This window comes from Canis lupus, chromosome 25 (genome assembly GCF_048164855.1).
Source record: "Canis lupus baileyi chromosome 25, mCanLup2.hap1, whole genome shotgun sequence".
NCBI classification, from domain to species: domain Eukaryota; kingdom Metazoa; phylum Chordata; class Mammalia; order Carnivora; family Canidae; genus Canis; species Canis lupus.
In genome coordinates this window covers 25,440,813-25,460,972 of record NC_132862.1, presented here as the reverse complement: position 1 = coordinate 25,460,972, position 20,160 = coordinate 25,440,813, and the positions used below count along the sequence as shown (strand labels likewise).

General features: G+C 37.6%; 1 protein-coding gene across 12 annotated transcripts in view; it reads right to left on the bottom strand.

Moving 5' to 3' along the window:
• Positions 1–20,160, bottom strand: part of ABCC9 (ATP binding cassette subfamily C member 9) — a 152,885-nt gene that overhangs the window by 104,655 nt on the left and 28,070 nt on the right. For all 12 annotated transcript variants that reach the window (XM_072798735.1, XM_072798728.1, XM_072798738.1 and 9 more), the window contains 6 exons: positions 18,913–19,065; positions 18,125–18,280; positions 14,440–14,574; positions 12,486–12,648; positions 8,462–8,502; positions 7,437–7,579 (listed from right to left, as the gene is read on the bottom strand). In XM_072798735.1, the coding sequence (XP_072654836.1) occupies positions 7,437–7,579; positions 8,462–8,502; positions 12,486–12,648; positions 14,440–14,574; positions 18,125–18,280; positions 18,913–19,065 (791 nt within the window). The remainder of the gene's footprint in view (positions 1–7,436; positions 7,580–8,461; positions 8,503–12,485; positions 12,649–14,439; positions 14,575–18,124; positions 18,281–18,912; positions 19,066–20,160) is intronic.

The window sequence follows — 20,160 nt, the reverse complement described above, 5'->3', positions numbered from 1 at the left end:
GCTGGGCGCCCCACAAGCTATGCAGATCAGTGCACCCATGTCTGCCCCCAGGAGCATCTAGGCTGACTGGGAGACTGCAGTTAGTTACTGCAGGGAGCTGACTCCAAAGCTGGAAATCTGGCTGCCACCATTGTTGTTTTTCCTCTTTGTTTCATCTTGTGCTGGGAGAGGCAGGGCCTCCAGAGAACAAAGGCTTCACAGGATAAACAGCTCACACTGAGCCCAGCACCTGGCAGGGGGTGGGGTATCTCTCCCAGGTACACACACCTGAGAATCAGCACAGCAGGCCTCTCCCCCAGAAGACCAGCTGGAAGAACAAGGGAAGAGCAAGTTTACTGACCAAGCAGTACTGGAAAGTTCCAGGACTGAGGGAAAATAGTGTATAGAACTAGAGGCTCCTTTTTTTCTCCCCCATTATGACTTGTTTTTATAAGACACTAAAAACTTCCAATGCTTTTTCTTTTTTCCCACCTTAACTACAATATTTTACCAGCTCCTCATTTTTAAGTTTTTTCCTTTTTGACTCATATTTCTACAATTACATGTCTTAGATATATTTTTCACTTCTGGATTCCCTTCAGCATATTTCATTTAATTTTGGTAAATATACGAGATATGGATTTTGTTTTTTGTTTTTGTTTTCTTCTGCCTCATTTTGTTTTACAATGGTGGAAGTTATACCTTCTGAAACATGACTAACATACACCCAGAACCAAGTGGAACACCATGTTGGTTCATTCTGGAAGATGATATTCTCTCTTCCTTCCCATTCTGCCCCCTTTTTTTTATCTTGTTTATGTTTTGGTGGTCAATGTTGGGGCTTTCTAGAAGTATTACTGGTTTATATAAATTTGGGATTGAGCATCTTATAACATAAGGAACAAAATAACAAAATACTCTCAGAAACAAGAGGATCACCCTCTAGGATCCCTCAGGTAGACTATATTTTCTCTCCACTATCACTTCCTCACCACCATCATCCCCCCCCCTTTTTTTTCTCTTTTTCCTCTTTACTTTCTTTCATTTTTCTTTTTTCTTCTTCTTTGCTTTTATTTTTTGGCTTTTTATTTTGTGTTAAATTTTGTTTTTCACTTTAGTGGTCCTTTTGTTTTATTTTGTTCTGTTCTTCTTTTTCTTTTATTTTCTGGTCTCTGACCTCTTTGGAATTATCTACAGTGTATTTTACTCAGGTCGTAGTTGATATTTTTGACTCAGCCCGCTTATACAGCCACTCTGCACTGGACAAAATGACTACAAGGAAAAATTCACCACAAAAGAAAGAACTGGAAACAGTATTCTCTGCCACAGAGTTACAGAATTTGGATTTCAATACAATGTTGAAATTGAATTCAGAGGTACAATTATAAAGCTACTGGTGGCTCTGGGAAAAAAAAGCATAAAGGACTCTAGAGACTTTGTTACTGCAGAATTGAGATCTAATCAGGCCAAAATTAAAAATATATTAAATGAGATGCAATCCAAACTGGATGTTCTAACTGCTAAGGTTAATGAGGTGGAAGAGAGAGTGAGTGACAGAGAAGACAACTTGATGGTAAGGAAGGAAGCTGAGGGAAAAAGAGGAAAACAATTAACAGTCCATGAGGAAAGGCTCAGGGAAATAAATCAGCTTGAAAAGGAAGAATATACATCTAATTGGGATTCCAGAAGAGGCTGAGAGAGACAGAGGACCACAAAATATATTTGAACAAATCATAGCTGAGAACTCCCCAAATCTGGGTAAGGAAACAGGCATTCAGATCCAAGAGATAGAGAGGACACCCCAAAAAATCAATAAAAAACCATTCAATACCTCGACATTTAAGTGAAACTTGCAAATCTCAAAGATAAAGAGAAAATTCTTAAAGCAGCACTAGACAAGAGATTCTTAACTTATATGGGGAGAAATATCAGATTAACAGCAGACCTCTCCGCAGAGACCTGGCAGGTCAGAAATGGGCTGGCAGGATATATACAGGGTCCTAAATGAGAAGAACAGGCAGCCAAGAATACTTTATCCAGCAAGGCTCTCATTCAGAATAGGAGAGATAAAGAGCTTCTAGGATAGGCAGAAACTGAAAGAATATGTGACCACCAAACAAGCTCTGCAAAAAATATGAAGGGGGACCTTGTAAAAGAAAGAGGGAACCCAAAGAAACAATCCACAAAAACAGGGACTGAGTAGGTAATATGATGACAATATATTCATCTCTTTCTATTGTTACTCTGAACATGAGTGGGCTAAATGAATCCATCAAAAGACGCAAGGCATCGGACTGGATAAAAAAGCAAGACCCATCTATATGCTGTCGACAAGAGACTCATTTTAGACCTAAGGACACCTCCAGCTTAAAAATGAAGGGATGGAGAACCATTTACCATTCAAATGGTCCTTAAAAGAAAGCTGGGGTAGCAATACTCATATCAGATAAATTAAAGTTTATACCAAAGACTGCAGTAAGAGATAAAGAGGGACACTATATCATACTTAAAGGGTCTATCCAACAAAAAGACCTAAAAATCATGAATATTTATGCCCCTAATGTGGGAGCTGCAAAGCTTATCAATCAATTAATAACCAAAGAGATATTTAGATAATAATACACTAATAATAGGAAACTTCAACACGGCACTTTCAGCAAATGACAGATTTTCTAAGCACAACATCTCCAAAGAAACAGGAGCTTTAAATGATACACTGGACCAGATGGATCTCACAGATATATACAGAACTTTACATCTGAACACAACTCAATACACATTCTTCTCAGGTGCATACGGAACTTTCTCCAGAATAGACTACATACTGGGTCACAAATCAGGACAATACCAAAATATTGGGATTGTCCCCTGCTTATTTTCAGACCACAATGCTTTGAAACTAGAACTCAATCACAAGAAAAAATTTGGAAGAAACTCAAACACATGAGGGTTAAATAGCATCCAACTAACAGATGAATGAGTCAACCAGGAAATTAGAGAAGAATTAAAAAAAATTCATGGAAACTAATGAAAATGAAGATAGAACCATTCAAAATCTCTGGGATACAGCAAAAATGGTCCTAAGAGAGAAATACATCACAATACAAGCCTCCCTCAAAAAAACTGGAAAAAACTCGAATACACAAGCTAACCTCGCACCTAAAGGAACTGGAGAAAGAATGGCAAGTAAAACCTACACCAAGAAGAAGAGAGATAATAAAGATTTGAGTACAAGTCAATGAAATAGAGACTAGAAGAACTGTAGAACAGATCAACAAAATCAGTAGTTGGTTCTTTGAAAGAATTAATAAGATAGATAAATCCCTAGCCAGCCTTATTAAAAAGAAAAGGGAAAAGACTCCAATAAAATCACAAATGAAAGAGGAGCGATCACAACCAATACCAAGGAAACACAAACGATTTTAAAAACGTATTATGAACAGCTATATGCCAACAAATTAGGCAATCTAGAAGAAATGGATGCATTTCTGGAAAACCAAGATTACCAAAGCTAGAACAGGAAGAAACAGAAAGCCAGAACAGGCCAATAACAAGGCAGGAAATTGAAGCAGTCATCAAAAACCTCCCAAGACACAAAAGTCCAGGACCAGATGGCTTCTCAGGGGAATTCTATCAAATGTTTAAAGAAGAAATAATACCTATTCTACTAAAGCTGTTTCAATGGATAGAAAGGGAGGGAATTCTTTCAAAGTAGTTTTATGAGGCTAGCATTACCTTGATTCCAAAACCAGGAAAAGACCCCACCAAAAAAGAGAATTATAGAGCAATATCCCTGATGAACACAGATGCAAAAATTCTCAACAAGGTACTAGCCAATAGGATCCAACAGTACATTAAGATTATTCACCATGACCAAGTGGGATTTACCCCTCCGCCCCCGGGAAGTAAGTGTGGTTCAACACTCGTAAAACAATCAGCGGGATAGATCGTATCAACAAGAGAAAAACCAGGAACCATATGATCCTCTCAATAGATGCAGAGACAACATTTGACAAAATATAGCATCCATTCCCGATCAAAACTCTTCAAAGTGTAGGGATAGAAGGAACATTCCTCAGCATCTTAAAAGCCATGTATGAAAAACCCACAGCAAATATAATTCTCAATAGGGAAACACTGGGAGCCTTTCCCCTAAGATCAGGAACATGACAGGGATGTCCACTCTCACCACTGCTATTCAACATAGTACTAGAAGTCCTAGCCTCAGCAATCAGGCAACAAAAAGAAATAAAAGGCATTCAAATTGGCAAAGAAGTCAAACTCTCCTTCTTCGCAGGTAAGATGATACTATATATAGAAAACCCAAAAGACTCCACCCCAAGATTGCTAGAACTCATACAGCAATTCGGCAATGTGGAGGATACAAAATCAATGCCCCAATATCAGTGGCATTTCTATACACTAACAATGAGACTGAAGAAAGAGAAATTAAGGAATAAATCCCACTTACAATTGCATCCAAAACCATAAGATACCCAGGAATAAACCTAACCAAAGAGGTAAAGGATCTATACCCTAAAAACTACAGAACACTTCTGATAGAAATTGAGGAAGACACAAAGAGATGGAAAAATGTTCCATGCTCACGGATCGGAAGAATTAATATTGTGAAAATGGCTATGTTACCCAGGGCAATCTACACGTTCAATGCAATCTTTATCAAAATACCATGGACTTTCTTCACAGAGTTGGATGAAATCATCTTAAGATTTGTATGGAATCAGAAAAGACCCCGAATAGCCAGGGGAATACTGAAAAAGAAAACCAGAGCCGGGGGCATCACAATGCCAGATTTCAAGCTGTATTACAAAGCCATGATCATCAAGACCTTATGATACTGGCACAAAACCAGACACATAGATCAATAACGGAATAGAAAACCCAGAAATAGGCCCTCAACTCTATGGTTAACTAATATTGTACAAAGCAGGAAAGAATATCCACCGGAAAAAGGAGAGTCTTTTCAATAAATAGTGTTGGGAAAATTGGAAAGCCACATGCAGAAGAATGAAACTAGACCATTCCCTTACACCAGATACAAAGATAAAACTCAAAATGGATGAAAGATCTAAATGTGAGACAAGAATCTATCAAAATCCTAGAGGAGAACACAGGCAGCACCCTTTTTGAACTTGGCCACAGTAACTTCTTGCAAGATACATCCATGAGGGCAAGAGAAACAAAAGCAAAAATGGATTACTGGGACTTCATCAGGATAAAAAGCTTCTGCACAGCAAAAGAAACAGTCAACAAAACTAAAATACAACCTACAGAATTGGAGAAGATATTTGCAAATGATATATCAGATATCTAGTTTCCAAGATCTGTAAAGAACTTATTAAGCTCAACACCCAAGAAACAAACAATCCAATCATGAAATGGGCAGATAAAATGGACAGAAATTTCACCATAGAAGACATACACATGGCCAACAAGCACATGAGAAAGTGCTCCACATCACTTGCCATCAGGGAAATACAAATCAAAACCACAATGAGAGACCACCTCACACCAGTGAGAATGTGTGAAATTAATAAGACAGGAAACAACAAATGGGAGAGGATGTGGTGAAAGGGGAACCCTCTTGCACTGTTGATGGGAATGCAAACCGGTGCAGCCACTCTGGAAAACTGTATGGAGGCTCCTCAAAAAGTTAAAAATAGGGCATCCTGGGTGGCTCAGTGGTTTAGCACCGCCTTTGGCCCAGGGCCTGATCCTGGAGACCCGGGATCGAGTCCCATGTCAGGCTCCCTGCATGGAGCCTGCTTCTCCCTCTGCCTGTGTCTGTGCCTCTCTCTCTCTCTGTGTGTCTCTCATGAATAAGTAAATAAAATCTTTTTAAAAAAAGTTAAAAAGAGAGCCACCCTACGACCCAGCAATTGCACTACTGGGTATTTACCCCAAAGATACAGATGTAGTGAAAGACCGAGACACCTGCACCACAATGTTCATAGCAGCAAAGTCCACAATAGCCAATTGTGGAAGGAGCCACAATGTCCTTTGACAGATGAATAAAGAAGATATTATATACACACACACACACACACACACACACACACAATGGAATATTGCTCAGCCATCAGAAAGGACGAATGCCCACCATTTGCATTCCACATAGATGGAACTGGAGGGTATTATGCTGAGTGAAGAAAGTGAATCGGAGAAAGACAATCATCCTATGGTTTCACTCATATGAGGAATATAAGACATAATGAAAGGTATTATAAGGGAAAGGAGGGGAACTGAGTGGGAAAAATTAGAAAGGGAGACAAACCATAAAAGACTCCTAACTCTGGGAAACAAAGGGTTGCAGAAGGGGAGGTGGGTGGGGAATGGCATAACTGTGTGACGGGCACTGAGGGGGGCACTTGATGCGATGAGCACTGGGTGTTATACTATATGTTGTAAATCGAACTTCAATAAAAACAAATGAAAAAAAAAACTATAGAAAACTAACTGATGGTTACCAGAAGGGAGGTGGATGCGGGGATGGGTGAAATAGTGAAGGGGGTTAAGAGTACAATTATCTTGATGAGCACTGAGTAATACATGGAAGCGCTGAGTCACTATATTGTACACCTGAAACTAACATAACACTGTATGTTAACTATACTGGAGTTTAAAATAAAAAAATTAATAAAATTTTTAAAAATACAGATACTGTTAGAAGTATCCCATCCCTACTTCTAGAAATCTGTGTAAAGAAAATAATCAGAGAAAAGTTTAAATATATAAAAAGATGTTGATTTCGATGTTACTTATGTTAGGTAGAAAGCAGAAACACTCTAAAGCCCAATAAGGAGGTAATCAGCAAATAAGTTAGAGAACAGTACTTTGAAATAATGGACTATAGCATATCGAATAAATATCATGATCTTAATGAGGGGAAAAATAAACAATATGTGAAATAAGGAGTCAAAAGCTACATAAACTTAGGCAGCCCGGGTTGCTCAGCAGTTTAGCATTGCCTTCAGCCCAGGGCCTGATCCTGGAGACCCGGGATCGAGTCCCAAGTTAGTCCCTGCATGGAGCCTGCTTCTCCCTCTGCCTGTGTCTCTGCCCCTCTGTGTGTGTGTGTGTGTGTGTGTGTGTGTGTGTGTCATGAATAAATAAATAAAATCGTTTTCAAAAAAAGCTATATAAACTCAAATTTTTTATTTCGGAATAATTATTTTCATTTAAAAACAATTGTAGGGAGGCCAGGTGCTCCCAGTGGTGACAAACAAGTGTTGTCTTTTAAAATTAATTGATTAATTAATTAATTAATTAATTAAAAACAATTGTAAAAGCCTGAAAAGTAGCATATTCAAATTTTAACATGGTTATCTCTGGGCAGTGATTTTAATGTTCTTTTTTATACTTTTTCAAATTGACTACCACGAGCATATATTCATTTCTATAATCAAGCAAAGAATTTCAGACATTCCAGGGCATACCTTATGATGGCTTTGACTGCAAATCTGACCACTGTAGAAAGCAGGAACAGCGGCGTGACCAGGATATGAAAGAGAGACAGGGAAGCAAAGGCCTCTGCAGGTTTTAGATTGTTCCCACTAGCATAGGCATGGGTCACGAATGTCTGTGCAAAGAGAGAAGTTCTTTAGAGAAAGCTGGAGAAACTTTCACAAATGCTTACATTCAATTTTATAAACCTATCATATTCTGCTACACCAATCCTGACTCTGAGAACAATTACTTCATCCAAATTACATCCCTAACAAAATACTTGTCATTGGTAGAGTACTTAATGGTTTACATGGCATCCCCGCAGTAAACTTGTGAGAAGAGCAGAACAGATTCTATTTAGATTAGGAAATCGATTTCTGTCAAATTGCTGAGTAGGGGAGGGTAACAGAGAAGTGAACCTAGAATTCTTAACAACCAGGTGGGTCCTTTTCAAATAATACTAAATTTTCTAAGAGAAAAAGAAGGTATTCCATTGTTTTAGGGTCCCTATTATGGATCTTTACTAAATTTGCCAACATTAGTGTTCAATGTAGAGTTATTTATGTTTCTAAATGTAGTCCTAGTTTGTCATTTTAGCCTGAATTATAATGTAATTTTCTGGTTGTTGATTTACCACTATCCTGATACAAGAATGTCTGGGAAACAGGTCATGAAGATTACAACAGTTAGTCCCCAACTACTATTAATTTTTGCACCCCAGGGCACACTTGGCAATGTCTGGGGAGCGCTAACAGCATCCAATAGGAAGAAGCCAGGGATGCTGCTACACATCCTCGTGCAGAGGAATGGCCCCTCCCAACACAGAATTATCTAGGCCAAAAAGTCTATGGTGTCACCTTTGAGAAACCCTGGATTAGAATGATTACAATGGGGATTGCAAGAGAAAACTGGCAGAGGTAAAGTAATATATATTACCAACCACACGTTCTTGATCATAAATTATTTCTAAACACTGACTTAGTTCCATTTCTAAAAGCAAGAGAAAGTTTCTTACAGCGAGAACAGCTGCTATGGGAATTGCTGCGTTCATGAAGACTGTGGAAAGAAATCAAATACATTAGGTTCATTGAACTGTGAAACATTTTAAGTAACTTTAGTTAATCATCGATTATTACTTTAATAATAATCTCTATCTTCCCTTGAAGATAGAGAGGAACAAGTGCATTAAATAACATTTTGTCTGGAGTCCACATACATTGCCCAGTTGGTATTTCCTTGTTCACAGTCTTATGAGTTCCCCCATATTAGTCTGAATCAGAAAATATTTTTTCTTTTTTTTAAACAGATTTTTTTAAAGATTTTATTTATTTATTTGAGAGAGAGAGAGAGAAAGAGAGAACACAAGCAGGGTGAGGGGCAGAAGGAGAAGCAAGGAAAACACTAGCATTTAGAGGTCACAGTAAAATTAAAAAGCGAAGTTCATGATTTGTAGTTAAATTTTTCATAAACCATAGAATTCTAGGGACTGAGGAGTAAACGACTAAGTGAATTGTTAACAGAGTGGAAGCTGGAACCTTGTTTACTTGACATGCAGGAGAGAATCCATCCAAAAATCATCATCAGTCCTCATGATCTATTCTCATGAATTACCCTGACCATTATATGCAGAATCAGATTGTGCCTTTGCAGGTCCAGGTATGGCTTGGTTATCAAATCCGAATTCTTATACAATACTGGGAATCCGAACACTGCCCTGAGCTTCCTAACAGCACAGATGAGGAGCTATGTTTCTGCTGCCACCTCTTTTCTGTGGCTATTGTTACTCCATTCTTTAAGTGTATTTCTTTCTTTTCCCCTCATTATTATTTATACTTAATTTTATAATCAACGTCTTTGAATAGGTAATCTCCCCTTGATGAAGAGGAACAAGAGCAACTGCTATTTGGCTGAAAACCATTTATATAGCAATCTGCACCAAGTATTATAGCGGGTACTCTTCCTAATCCCATTATAAAGGTGCGAACAAGAAGCTTCCGTTCACACAGCTGGGATTCAAACCAATGTAGTCAGGCCTCTCGGACTGCTCACCACCACCTTGCTCTGCACTAACACACCACAATAATTGAGATATAATAAGAATACTTTCCATACATTCTCATATTTAATGACCACAACTATTCTACACAATAATGAGGAAGCAGCTTATGAAGGGTGAGTAGCATGCAAGATTCCAAACTAAGAGGTGATAGAGCTTGGATTTAAACCCAGAACTTTCTGGTCTCAAAGCTGTATGTTCTTTTCACTTCTCCATATAAAATTCCATCAAAGTGAAGACAAAAAAAATATGATACTGTCTTTTTGCCTCTTACCAGTGGATTAAATCCATAAATAGTACATGACGATTTGGCAATGGAAGCTAGGAAATTACAGAATTTCTCTTCCCCCTGCCCCCACCCAGATATTATCTCAACTGGCAAGAACACTGATTCATAAATGTAAAGATGGATCTTCAATTCTACTAGTAAGTGTCCTGTTTAACTTTGTTTTACAATATTTTCAGATTATCACTTATTGAGCACTTTTATGTTTCAGGTACTTTTCTAAACACTTTGCACACATTATCTTATTTAATTCCCCAAGATACTCTTAATACTTCCCAGCTTCCTGATGAGAAAATGGAGACTCCCCGCAAATACTGACCAAGGCTGGAGAGCTGACAAGTTACTGAGGCAGGACTTCATTTCAGGTCAGCTTGCCCTCTAAGCCTCAACAGTAACCACTCTGTTATTGTTATAAATGTTGATTTTTTTCTTTCATTATTTTTATCTTCTTGTGGTGCTCTACAAATACCATTTATAAGATGCATATATGTTTATAATATATATGTATATATATATGATTTATTTATTTATTTGTTTGTTTGTTTGTTTTTAGGTAGGCTCCATGCCCAGTGTGGAGCCCAGTGTGGAGCCCAGTGCAGGACTTGAACTCAGGATCCTGAGATCAAGACCTGAGCTGAGATCAAGGGTCAGATGCTTAACTGACTGAGCCATCCAAGCACTTCTATTTATAGAATACTTTTAACAGTTACTAAACAGTGTCACATTCATTGCCTCATTTGATTCTCACAATACACCTGTGGTAATGATTTATTATTATTACACCAATTTTAGATGAGGAAACTGACAGAGGTTAGTGAGCACTAGACCATTTGCCAGGTGCTTTATATGAGATAATGGGTTCTGAAGCATTTGACATAGTGGATAGAATAGAATCAACAACTTTATCAGCATTTGTATCATTTATTATTTTAATCTTCCCTATAGTCCTACATGGTAGACATTATTATCACCTCATGTTACAGACTAAGATATGGAGGTTTGGAGGATATAAATGACTTGGTCAAGGCCACAGTGCCAAGAAGAGGCAGAGCTGGGATTTATAGCCAGATCTATGCAACTCCCATAGTTCATGCTCTGAATCACCAAGAACACTGTACTTAATCAGATCATAAATCTTACAAGTGGTCCAACTGGAGTTTTACACAATTGACTCAAGAATTCTTGCTGCCTATCATAAATACATGTACTCTGTATTTTTACCTTCATGATTTGTTTTTCTCCCCCATTATGGCCTCCTCTGTTTTCTCTCATTTTATATCCAACTTTCAAAAACCAACTAAATCTCACGTCTGGAGACAGACAAACTGGATTCACAATCCATTTCTGTGATTTATTAGGAATGATTTAAGGGAAATTCAAGTTCCTTAAGCTCTCTCCACCTCAGTCTTTTAATATCTAAAATGGAATTAATAGTAGAATCTAAATCATTGGATGTTGGGAGGGTTAAATGAGATGGTATGTGTAAAGCCACTTATGGCAATAATTGGCTGAGTATCTCAATATATTTTTATTGTCATTATTTCTGGCTGCACCCATCCTTCTTATGAGTATTTTAGCCCACTGCACAGAGAAATATGCATTCCTCTGTCAGGGTCACCAGCTTACTGTACTACTATATAAACAAATGGATACCAATCTTTCCATCTTCTAGCATTTGGATACCATATTAGCAGTGGTGCCGAGATGGAAGAAAAATCTTCCTCCCATTTCATTTCTAATGCATCAGACCTTAGGACTAGAATAAATGAGCTATACAAACGAAATACTTTCTCCAAATCTATTTTACAAAAGAAGTATTTATAATCTCTAAGAACTAAAGTAGTTTAGAATTCGAGAGGAAACAATATATAAACCTCCAAAATTTTAGTTTGTTCAAAGTCTTGGGAACAATAAAGATAAGTAAAACTGACACACAAACCAAATCAAATGTTAGTGGGAGTAGTTTGGCTAAGTTTGTAAGAATTGTACTAACATAAACTTAATTATTCTTGAGAGTACTCAGTGTCACTCTGAGGGGAAAAAACAGTTTTTAAAACAATTACTTTATAAAAATTATAGCTGAAGATAAAAGTGCTCCGTATTTAAAAGTTCTTGAAACTTCTTTCACTTGGAATTATTGACATTTCTTCTCAATTTTCAAAATTAGCATTTTAAGTATAATCTTCAAGAAAATGTAATATTATAAACTCCCAGATAGATAGGTAAGACAACTACAGATTATTTTGGAAGATCTTTGAGGATAAGAACTCAATAGTAATATAGCTAAATCAACTTAACAAATTTTTACTGAAAACCCACTATTCATCCCAATGGTAACTGATGTGACAGTCTCAATTACAGGTACTATGCTCATCTCCATCCCCATTTTACAGATGAAGAAACCAAGGATTTCAGATGCAAAGTAACATGACAAAAGTACACATCTTTTTTTTTTCTTCAAAAGCACTCATTTTATAAGGAAACAAATTCGGATTTACCTGACTCTAAGCCTATGCCAACCCTGCACTTTAAATTTAAATATAGGCTCATGTGGCTAATGGCTATTGGATAACACCTCACCTATGTAGAAAGCAAATGGGCTTCCTAGGATAAGTAGAATGTCTCAGGGGGCACAACCTAAACTGAATAGGCCACATCACATGGTTTTTGGTGGTCCTTAGAGCAATGGCAACTTACTGGAGAGTGATGTATAAAGTGCAAAGGTTTTGAGACTGGATAGTTCTTTCATTCTTGTTTCTTCTACACTTTTGCAAAAGATGTGCTCCCAGGCATACAACTTTAGAAGTTTGATGCCTTTCAATATTTCATTTGTTTTCTTCAGTCTCTCAGTAGAATAATCCTATAAAACAAAGAATTTTTTTAAAGTGCACGCCACATACAAGTGAATCAAAGAGGCTGGACTATATATATAAATGTATATACATATATACACATATACGTATATCACACAGGAATGAAACAGATCTTGATTTCTGCCTGGCTCTGCCACTGGTTGTGGCTGTGAGATCCCGTGGAAGGAAGGAGGCAAACTTTCTGTGTTTTCTCCTTCCAACTCTAAAATGAAGAGTTGAATGAAATGGCCTCAGATCTCTTTCCACCTAAAAATTCTTACGTTTCTGTCACTTTGGGTTAAATAAAAGCAGTTTCTTAAAGTTTCACATGATTTCCTTGAATAATGTCTACAGACTGTATATACAGACATTTAGGGAAATGATACAGAAACTTCCAGTGGCTCCTTCTAACATCTAACTCATTTTATTCTCTCCTCAGCACTATCACTCACACTTAGAAAACAATGAATGTAAAAAAAAAGTTAGGGTTGTGTATGTTCCCACTGTATGTGTTCACATTGCATCTTCATAATATACTTATTGAAACCAAGGCTATTACCTTTAACTTCAAGAGATTTCTACATACTTCTTCATAAGCTCTGGTCTAAGACCTAAATTAGATGTACTAATTGCTAAGAATTTGGATCAACTGAAAAGAGATTTTACTCAACTGTTGCAACTTCCACTACTACCACGTATAAGAATTATCAGTAAGGTACATTATGACCCATGAACTATCAAAAGGAGCAGCACAACTGGCCAAAAGACAGGTAGGAGGAAGCAAAAGTAGCAAATGGCTCAGTTTTTGTTCATCTTTTGGTCTCTACAGGGTCTTGAGTGCCTATCAGATGATTGTTACATGAGTCAATGAATACTGTATGACGAGCTAAATGAGAGACAGATGTCTGAGGATTGTCATGTCTGCACTCTGTGGCCCTCTTCCTCACCTCTCTATTCACGTCCTGAAGTAAAGATAGGGAGATGGCTCAGACAGAAATAATGAGTAACCTCACCGGGAGCAGCAGAAAAACAAGTGATAAAAACCACCTGCACATGCAACTTGCTTTTCACAGAAGAAACCAACTTGGAAAACAATTCTGTCAGGGGCAGCATCCCTACATGTCACGCCTGATTTACAGACAGCCTTGCTCATATTTAATCAAACTGTATTTCTAAACATGCTGCCAACAATTTTATTATTTGTCAATATTTCCTTAAAAGAAGCTAATTCTTGGGTCCAATAAAATGATTTCATGGCACACTGAAGCCAGAAAGGATCAATAATTGGGCTTTTTCTTGTTTGCCAAGTGGACCATAAACATAGCCAGAGCAGCTGCCACTGAAATATTTCTGTGTAATTTCATAGATCATCACATGGTTTGATTCAATTTTAGGGAAATTTAACTTCAGAAGCAGCAAACCCAATGCTTTATTTGTTCTTTGATACATTTATCCTATGTCAATAATTAGCATCCAATGGGCTCAAAACACACTTAGGTGTATTCTCTAGACAAGTGATCTACAAGAAGATCCAACATCTCATCCCTCATGGCACTTAAAAACATTAGGATTTGTGACTCTGGTGTTTTGAGTCTAAGATCATCAAGTCATTCATTTCAAGTCCACTTTTAAAAAGTGTTTTTGCAACACAGAAAATACACATTTGCTACCTAAGAGTTGAAAGGAAATATGATAATTTCCAAATGATTCTGAGTGGCATGTATTAATTTCCTATTATTTTAAAAATAAAAAAGCTTACTAGATTTTCCTAATCAAGTTTCCGAAGGATGTTAACTTACAAGAGTGCTTTTCTGAGCCTCTGCCAACTTTGTAGCGATGAAGTACTGAATTGGCGCGAGGAGCACAATGACAGCTGCGCCAACCAATGCGCTCGATCCAAGTAAATTATAGAGCAGAATCACTCCCATTATGATCTATAAAGGAAAACATATGGAAAAGGGAAAATGAATAGGAGTGTGGGGACCACTGCATGAAAGGAAATATGGTGAAAATGTAGTAGTTCTTAATTATTAATTAATAAGTATATTTATTTGGAAGTCAACTCAACTAAGAACTGTTGGATTTTACTATGTTTTATTTGAGGAATGCTAAGTAGTAGGAATTTATTTTTAGTCTGATGATCTGTACAACTGGTGTCAAACCAATTTACTGCATGATGCTTCAGACTGGTCCCCTGATGCTTCTGACCTTCTAACATAGTCTTCACATTTTTAAAAAGACAGGAAATTTTTCTTGACAATGTTATCACCCGCTGTAACTGACATTCCATATTGTCATGGAATTGTACTAGCTTTTCCAGGCAGGAAGGATAGAAAGCAGGAGGCAGCATCATAATGTAAGTGAGCACTGGATGGTTGTTGTAGGTTAAAGGCATAATCCGAGCTCCTCACGTCCTCAATGTCCCCAGAAGTCACTTGATGACAAGAGGCTAAGCTTCATTAAAATTGTGAAGAAGCTAAAGTTGGTGGTATTTCATACCTCACTTTCTTTTTTAAATTTATTTCCCAAAATCTAGAGCTGAATCATGTAAACCAACCATCTCTGGTTTGTCACTTTCTTCTTCTTCCTTTAAAAACTTAAAAGATTTGACCTGCAATCTTCTTTCCCCACTTTTTTCCTCCAGTAGCTCAGTTTATCATGGCTAAAAATGACAACTAATTAACTACACCCATGCAGTAAAAGCATTTAACCCTTGTGTGTATGCCAATGATAACAACTAACAGTGGCCTTTTAGAGGCAAGTGCACATATTTACTGCCTGACCAATTGGGCTTTTTAGGGATTCCAATTAAAATGAAAGCTTCTTTAACGACACTCATGATACAGTCAACCAGAAGCAGCCTGGGATTTTTGGTGCATTTTAAATTATATCATGTAGGCAGCCTTGACCTGTATATAAGTACATATTGATAAAAAGAAACCAAGCATATTTTAAGTTTTACTTTGTGTCATGCACTGTGCATGATATACACTTTTATTTGACTTGGATTTCCATTTAAAACTAAAAAGACAAATAAATTTTCAAACTACTATATCTTATTTACTATTGTATGCATTTCAATACCACTTGGTACAGAGGGACATAGGTGATCAAGTGGATTTAGTAAGATCTACAGTTTAAACTCTACAGGATGCAAAACTTGAGATAACTAAAAATATTCAGCATCACATAGAGAAAAGGGCTGAAAATACTTCTTTTGTGATTTTACCCAATTAGGGGGGAAAACCCACATCTTTTCTAAAATACTATTTTCCATAAAAAATAGCGAAACTGCCCTCCAGCTTGTTAGTGTTCCTATCACCTAATAAAGTGTGACATTTTAGAATACGTCAGCTATTGAAATTATGGGATGGAATACAAAAATTGCTCTACTTCAGAAATGCCATAAGAGAGTCTGTCAAAATGAAAGGGGGCAAGCCTTGGCTCTGTGACTTGCCTGAATTTGGTCAATAATGATAAAAACTAACAACTACTGAATGCCCGTGAAATGCCAGGCACTACACTGAACGTGCTACACATATTAACTTATTTAGTCCTGCCAATTCCAACAATTCTACAAGGCAGATACTATTATCACTCCCATTTTAAAGTTAAGGAAGCTGATGCTTTGAGGATTTAAACACATGTGCAAACTGTTGTGCCCAAGATTGCAAATCTGAGAAAACCACCAAGGAGCCGACACCAATGCAAACACACGAGGGTTTATTTACAAGCTCGAGCTTGGGTCCAAGTATACCCAACACAGCGAAGCAGGGACTTGTTAACTAGTTAACTAATGCCACCACCCATGGATCTAACCCAGGCACCTGGTTCTGGGGGGACTGCCCAGGAGCCTACTGGGAAGTGGACTTCACTGAGGGAAAACCTGGAAAATTCAGATACCGGTATTTACTAGTGTTTATAGATACTTTTTCAGGATGAACAGAGGCATTTCCCACCAAACATGAAACAGCACAGATCATGACCAAGAAACTGCTGGAAGACATCTTACCAAGGTATGGTTTTCCTGTTAGAATTGGATCAGACAACAGACCAGGATTCATCTCTAAGATAAAACAGGGAGTGGCACTAGTATTTGGGGCAGATTGGAAATTACATTGTGCTTATAGGCCCCAAAGCTCAGGACAGGTAGAGAAGATAAACGGAACATTAAAAGAGACCTTAACTAAATTAGCCCTGGAGACTGACTGGGTGACTTTCCTCCCCTTTGCCCTATATAGGGTGCGGAACTCCCCATATAAGATGGGACTTATCCCCTACAAAATCATGTTCAGTCTTCCTCCACCTATTATCCCCAATTTAAAACCTGAGGTGCTTGCTGAGTTTGATGATAACCAATTTCTTTTCTCCCTCCAAATGTTACAAAGAGCCCATGAACAGGTATGGCCTAAGCTGAAAGCCCTCTACAAAACCGGGCCACCCCTGACCCCCATCGATATCGACCAGGTGACTGGGTGGGTCCGGAGATACCAATACCAGACACTTCAACCTCGCTGGAAGGGACCCTACATTGTGATCCTGACCACTCCCACGCTCTCAAGGTCAATGGGATTACTCCCTGGGTCCACTACACCCATGTCCAGCCAGCTGACCCACACGCCATTCTCAAGGACTTTGTTCCAGAATGGAAAGGCCAACCAGACATGGACAATCCCCTAAAGCTAAGACTGCGTCGTTCTCATGTACCCTGCTAAATTAGTTGCTTCTGTCAAAGACAGAGTCAATGCAGTTCAGGTCATGGTACTCAGACAGCAATACCAACCAGTGGACCTTGTTACTGAGACCAGCATGGACCCATGATTGGGTCCTTCCTTAGGTTCCTCTGAGAGGGGGAAATGTGGAGGCCGAGAAAATTAAGGCCATTCCACCTCAAGTTTAGCGTTAGCACAAGTATAGCCATCTCAGGCCCCTGTGAATAAGAGCTGAACTTTACAGGAAAAACTGCAGAACACCCTTGACAGAGAGTCCCATATCAGAATGAAAACAGAGCTCAGAATGCCCTTGACAGAGACAGAAAGTCCCATATTGGAATGAAAACAGAGCTTAAGAAATTCCTCCACCCCTTCTGAAAATTCCCTAAAACAGCCCATAAAAACCCAGCTGTAACCCCCTTCAGGGTCCAAGTCCCTGCTCCACTGTGTCGGGTATACTTGGACTCAAGCTCGAGCTTGTAAATAAACCCTCGAGTGTTTGCATCGGTGTCGGCTCCTTGGTGGTTTTCTCAGATTCGCAATCTGGGGCACAACACAAACCGGTAGAGCAAATACTTGAACCTAAGAGGTAGAATTCCAAACCCCTTTCTTAACCTATATCAGAGTATTTCTGAGTTTCAGCTTTCTCTTCTTTAAAAAGGGTATAATAAGCTAGCATATTCAAAAAGTTTACCCTTTATTGAGCTAAATATCTCATACTCCTTTTGTTTTGTTTCCTCTGCAAATGAGAATATTTTATATATTGATTTACCTGAACAGGCATTGCCCATAGATTGGGACACAGGAACAAGAACCACATAAGCTGATTGGTTTCAATGGCAACCAAGTTATTAATCTGTCCCAGGGTCATCTCTCCCATGGATAAATTAGATGTAGACAGCCTAAGGATTTTATTGTATATCATGGCCTGCAAAACAAACAAACAAAAAAGTACTTGAAGCTCTAAACTTAATCAACACTCTATTCACTTTTATTGAAAAGATGACACTTTAAATTTTTCTGGAGAACAAAGGAAAAAAAACCAGAATACTATCTCCTTAAGTCAACCACTATCTTCATTTTAGCATAGTTACTTTCAGTCCTCAACTATATACAAATTTAATTTTCTGGTGATACAATCAAAATGAATATTCAGTTTTAAACATAACCTCTAGAACAAACTGAAACAAAGATAAATAATGTAAATTCTCAAAAGTTTTCTTTCTTTTTTTTTTAAGTAGGCTACACACCCAGTGTGGAGCTCAACCCAAGGTTTGAACACACAACCCTTATATCAAGACTTGAGCTGAGATGCAGAGTCAGAAGCTTAACCGACTGAGCCACCTAGGTGCCCCAAAAGTTTTCTAATTACTACAAAAGCTTTTAAAAATTCAGTGGGTTTACTAATTAGCTCTGTTTATTTTATTAAGTAGCTTCTAGAAGTGTTGAAGTACGAAAGTAAAAACAGAATGAAAAACAAAATTGACTCCACTATCCTCCTCTCATTGGATGGCATATTGTATTTTCAAAAAACAAAGATCATTCAAAGCTTTTACATACCAGCAGAGCTCCACGGAGGTTAATGCCAGTCTCTATGGTTACATAGTAGGAAGCCTGTAAAAATGTCCTTTGCAGGATAAGGGCCAGGAAAAGAAGAACTGCTAGTACATAAGCATTTTCAAGAAATTCCTTTGATGAAAGGGTTTCTGAAATCTTGTCCCAAAAGAAAAAGACATAAATTATACCTGGTCTTTTCATATGCCAGGTGTACAGTTCACATTTATTAAATGACATATGATTTTTAAATATAAAAACTCAATGTCTTTATAATACAGCAGTGGAATGAGCCATAGCAAGGCAATTTTGGCTTTTCTTCATTATGTCCACAGATACAAATTCAAACTAGTTTAATGCATAAAATCCCAAACTGATCATTTAGATTGCTGGAAATGCCTGATTAGGGAAAAAAGGTACATTTTAATTTTTAAAAATTTGAGTATATTTTCTGCAAAGATAAATTGAGAAGCAGTAACTGAAGATTAAAGTTAATTTAGACTGTAATTTAGAAGTAGAAACCACAACATTGATGGTCAGCAAGACCAATGAAACAAAAATACAATTTCTATAGCTTTACAAATTTAAAATAATTCTACATAGTTGACTTACTCTAATTCTCATGTATCTTAATTTATATTAACAAAATAAATTATAAAATATGTAATGTGGCTATTAATTTCACCCACGTTGACACTTCCAGTAACAAAACATAACTTATGAAATCATTTCAGCAGGAATATGAGTGAAGTCATCATAGGGAAATACAAAACTGATTGCTTTTTGTTTGTACCAATAGTATGTGGTATCTTGGTTAGAAGTGAGGGAAAAGTAACACTTAAATAAGTATATTGTGTCAATCTGGACAATCTTCATTTTTAAGGTTTAGATCCATTAAATTCTATTTCAGGTCCCTTCCTCTTCTTTCATGGGGATACACAGAAATGTGTAAGTTCTGCTCCTTCTCAGAAAAGCGTGTGGTTAATATGTGAAAGGGAGAGGGATGACAGAAAAATTCTATGTGGAATTAATGGAATGTAATCAGGCTAGTAGGGACAAAACATCACAAAAATGCATTCAATGGTGAAAATATCTGGTTCACTTCAATAATAATTGAGCACCAATATGTGCAAGTGACTGAGCTATACATTGTGAACACAGATATGAACAGTTCACAGTTCTTCTGTTGAAAGAGCTTACCACCTAGAAAGATAAGCATGGCCATAAATAACATGCTTCATTATAAGGAACATT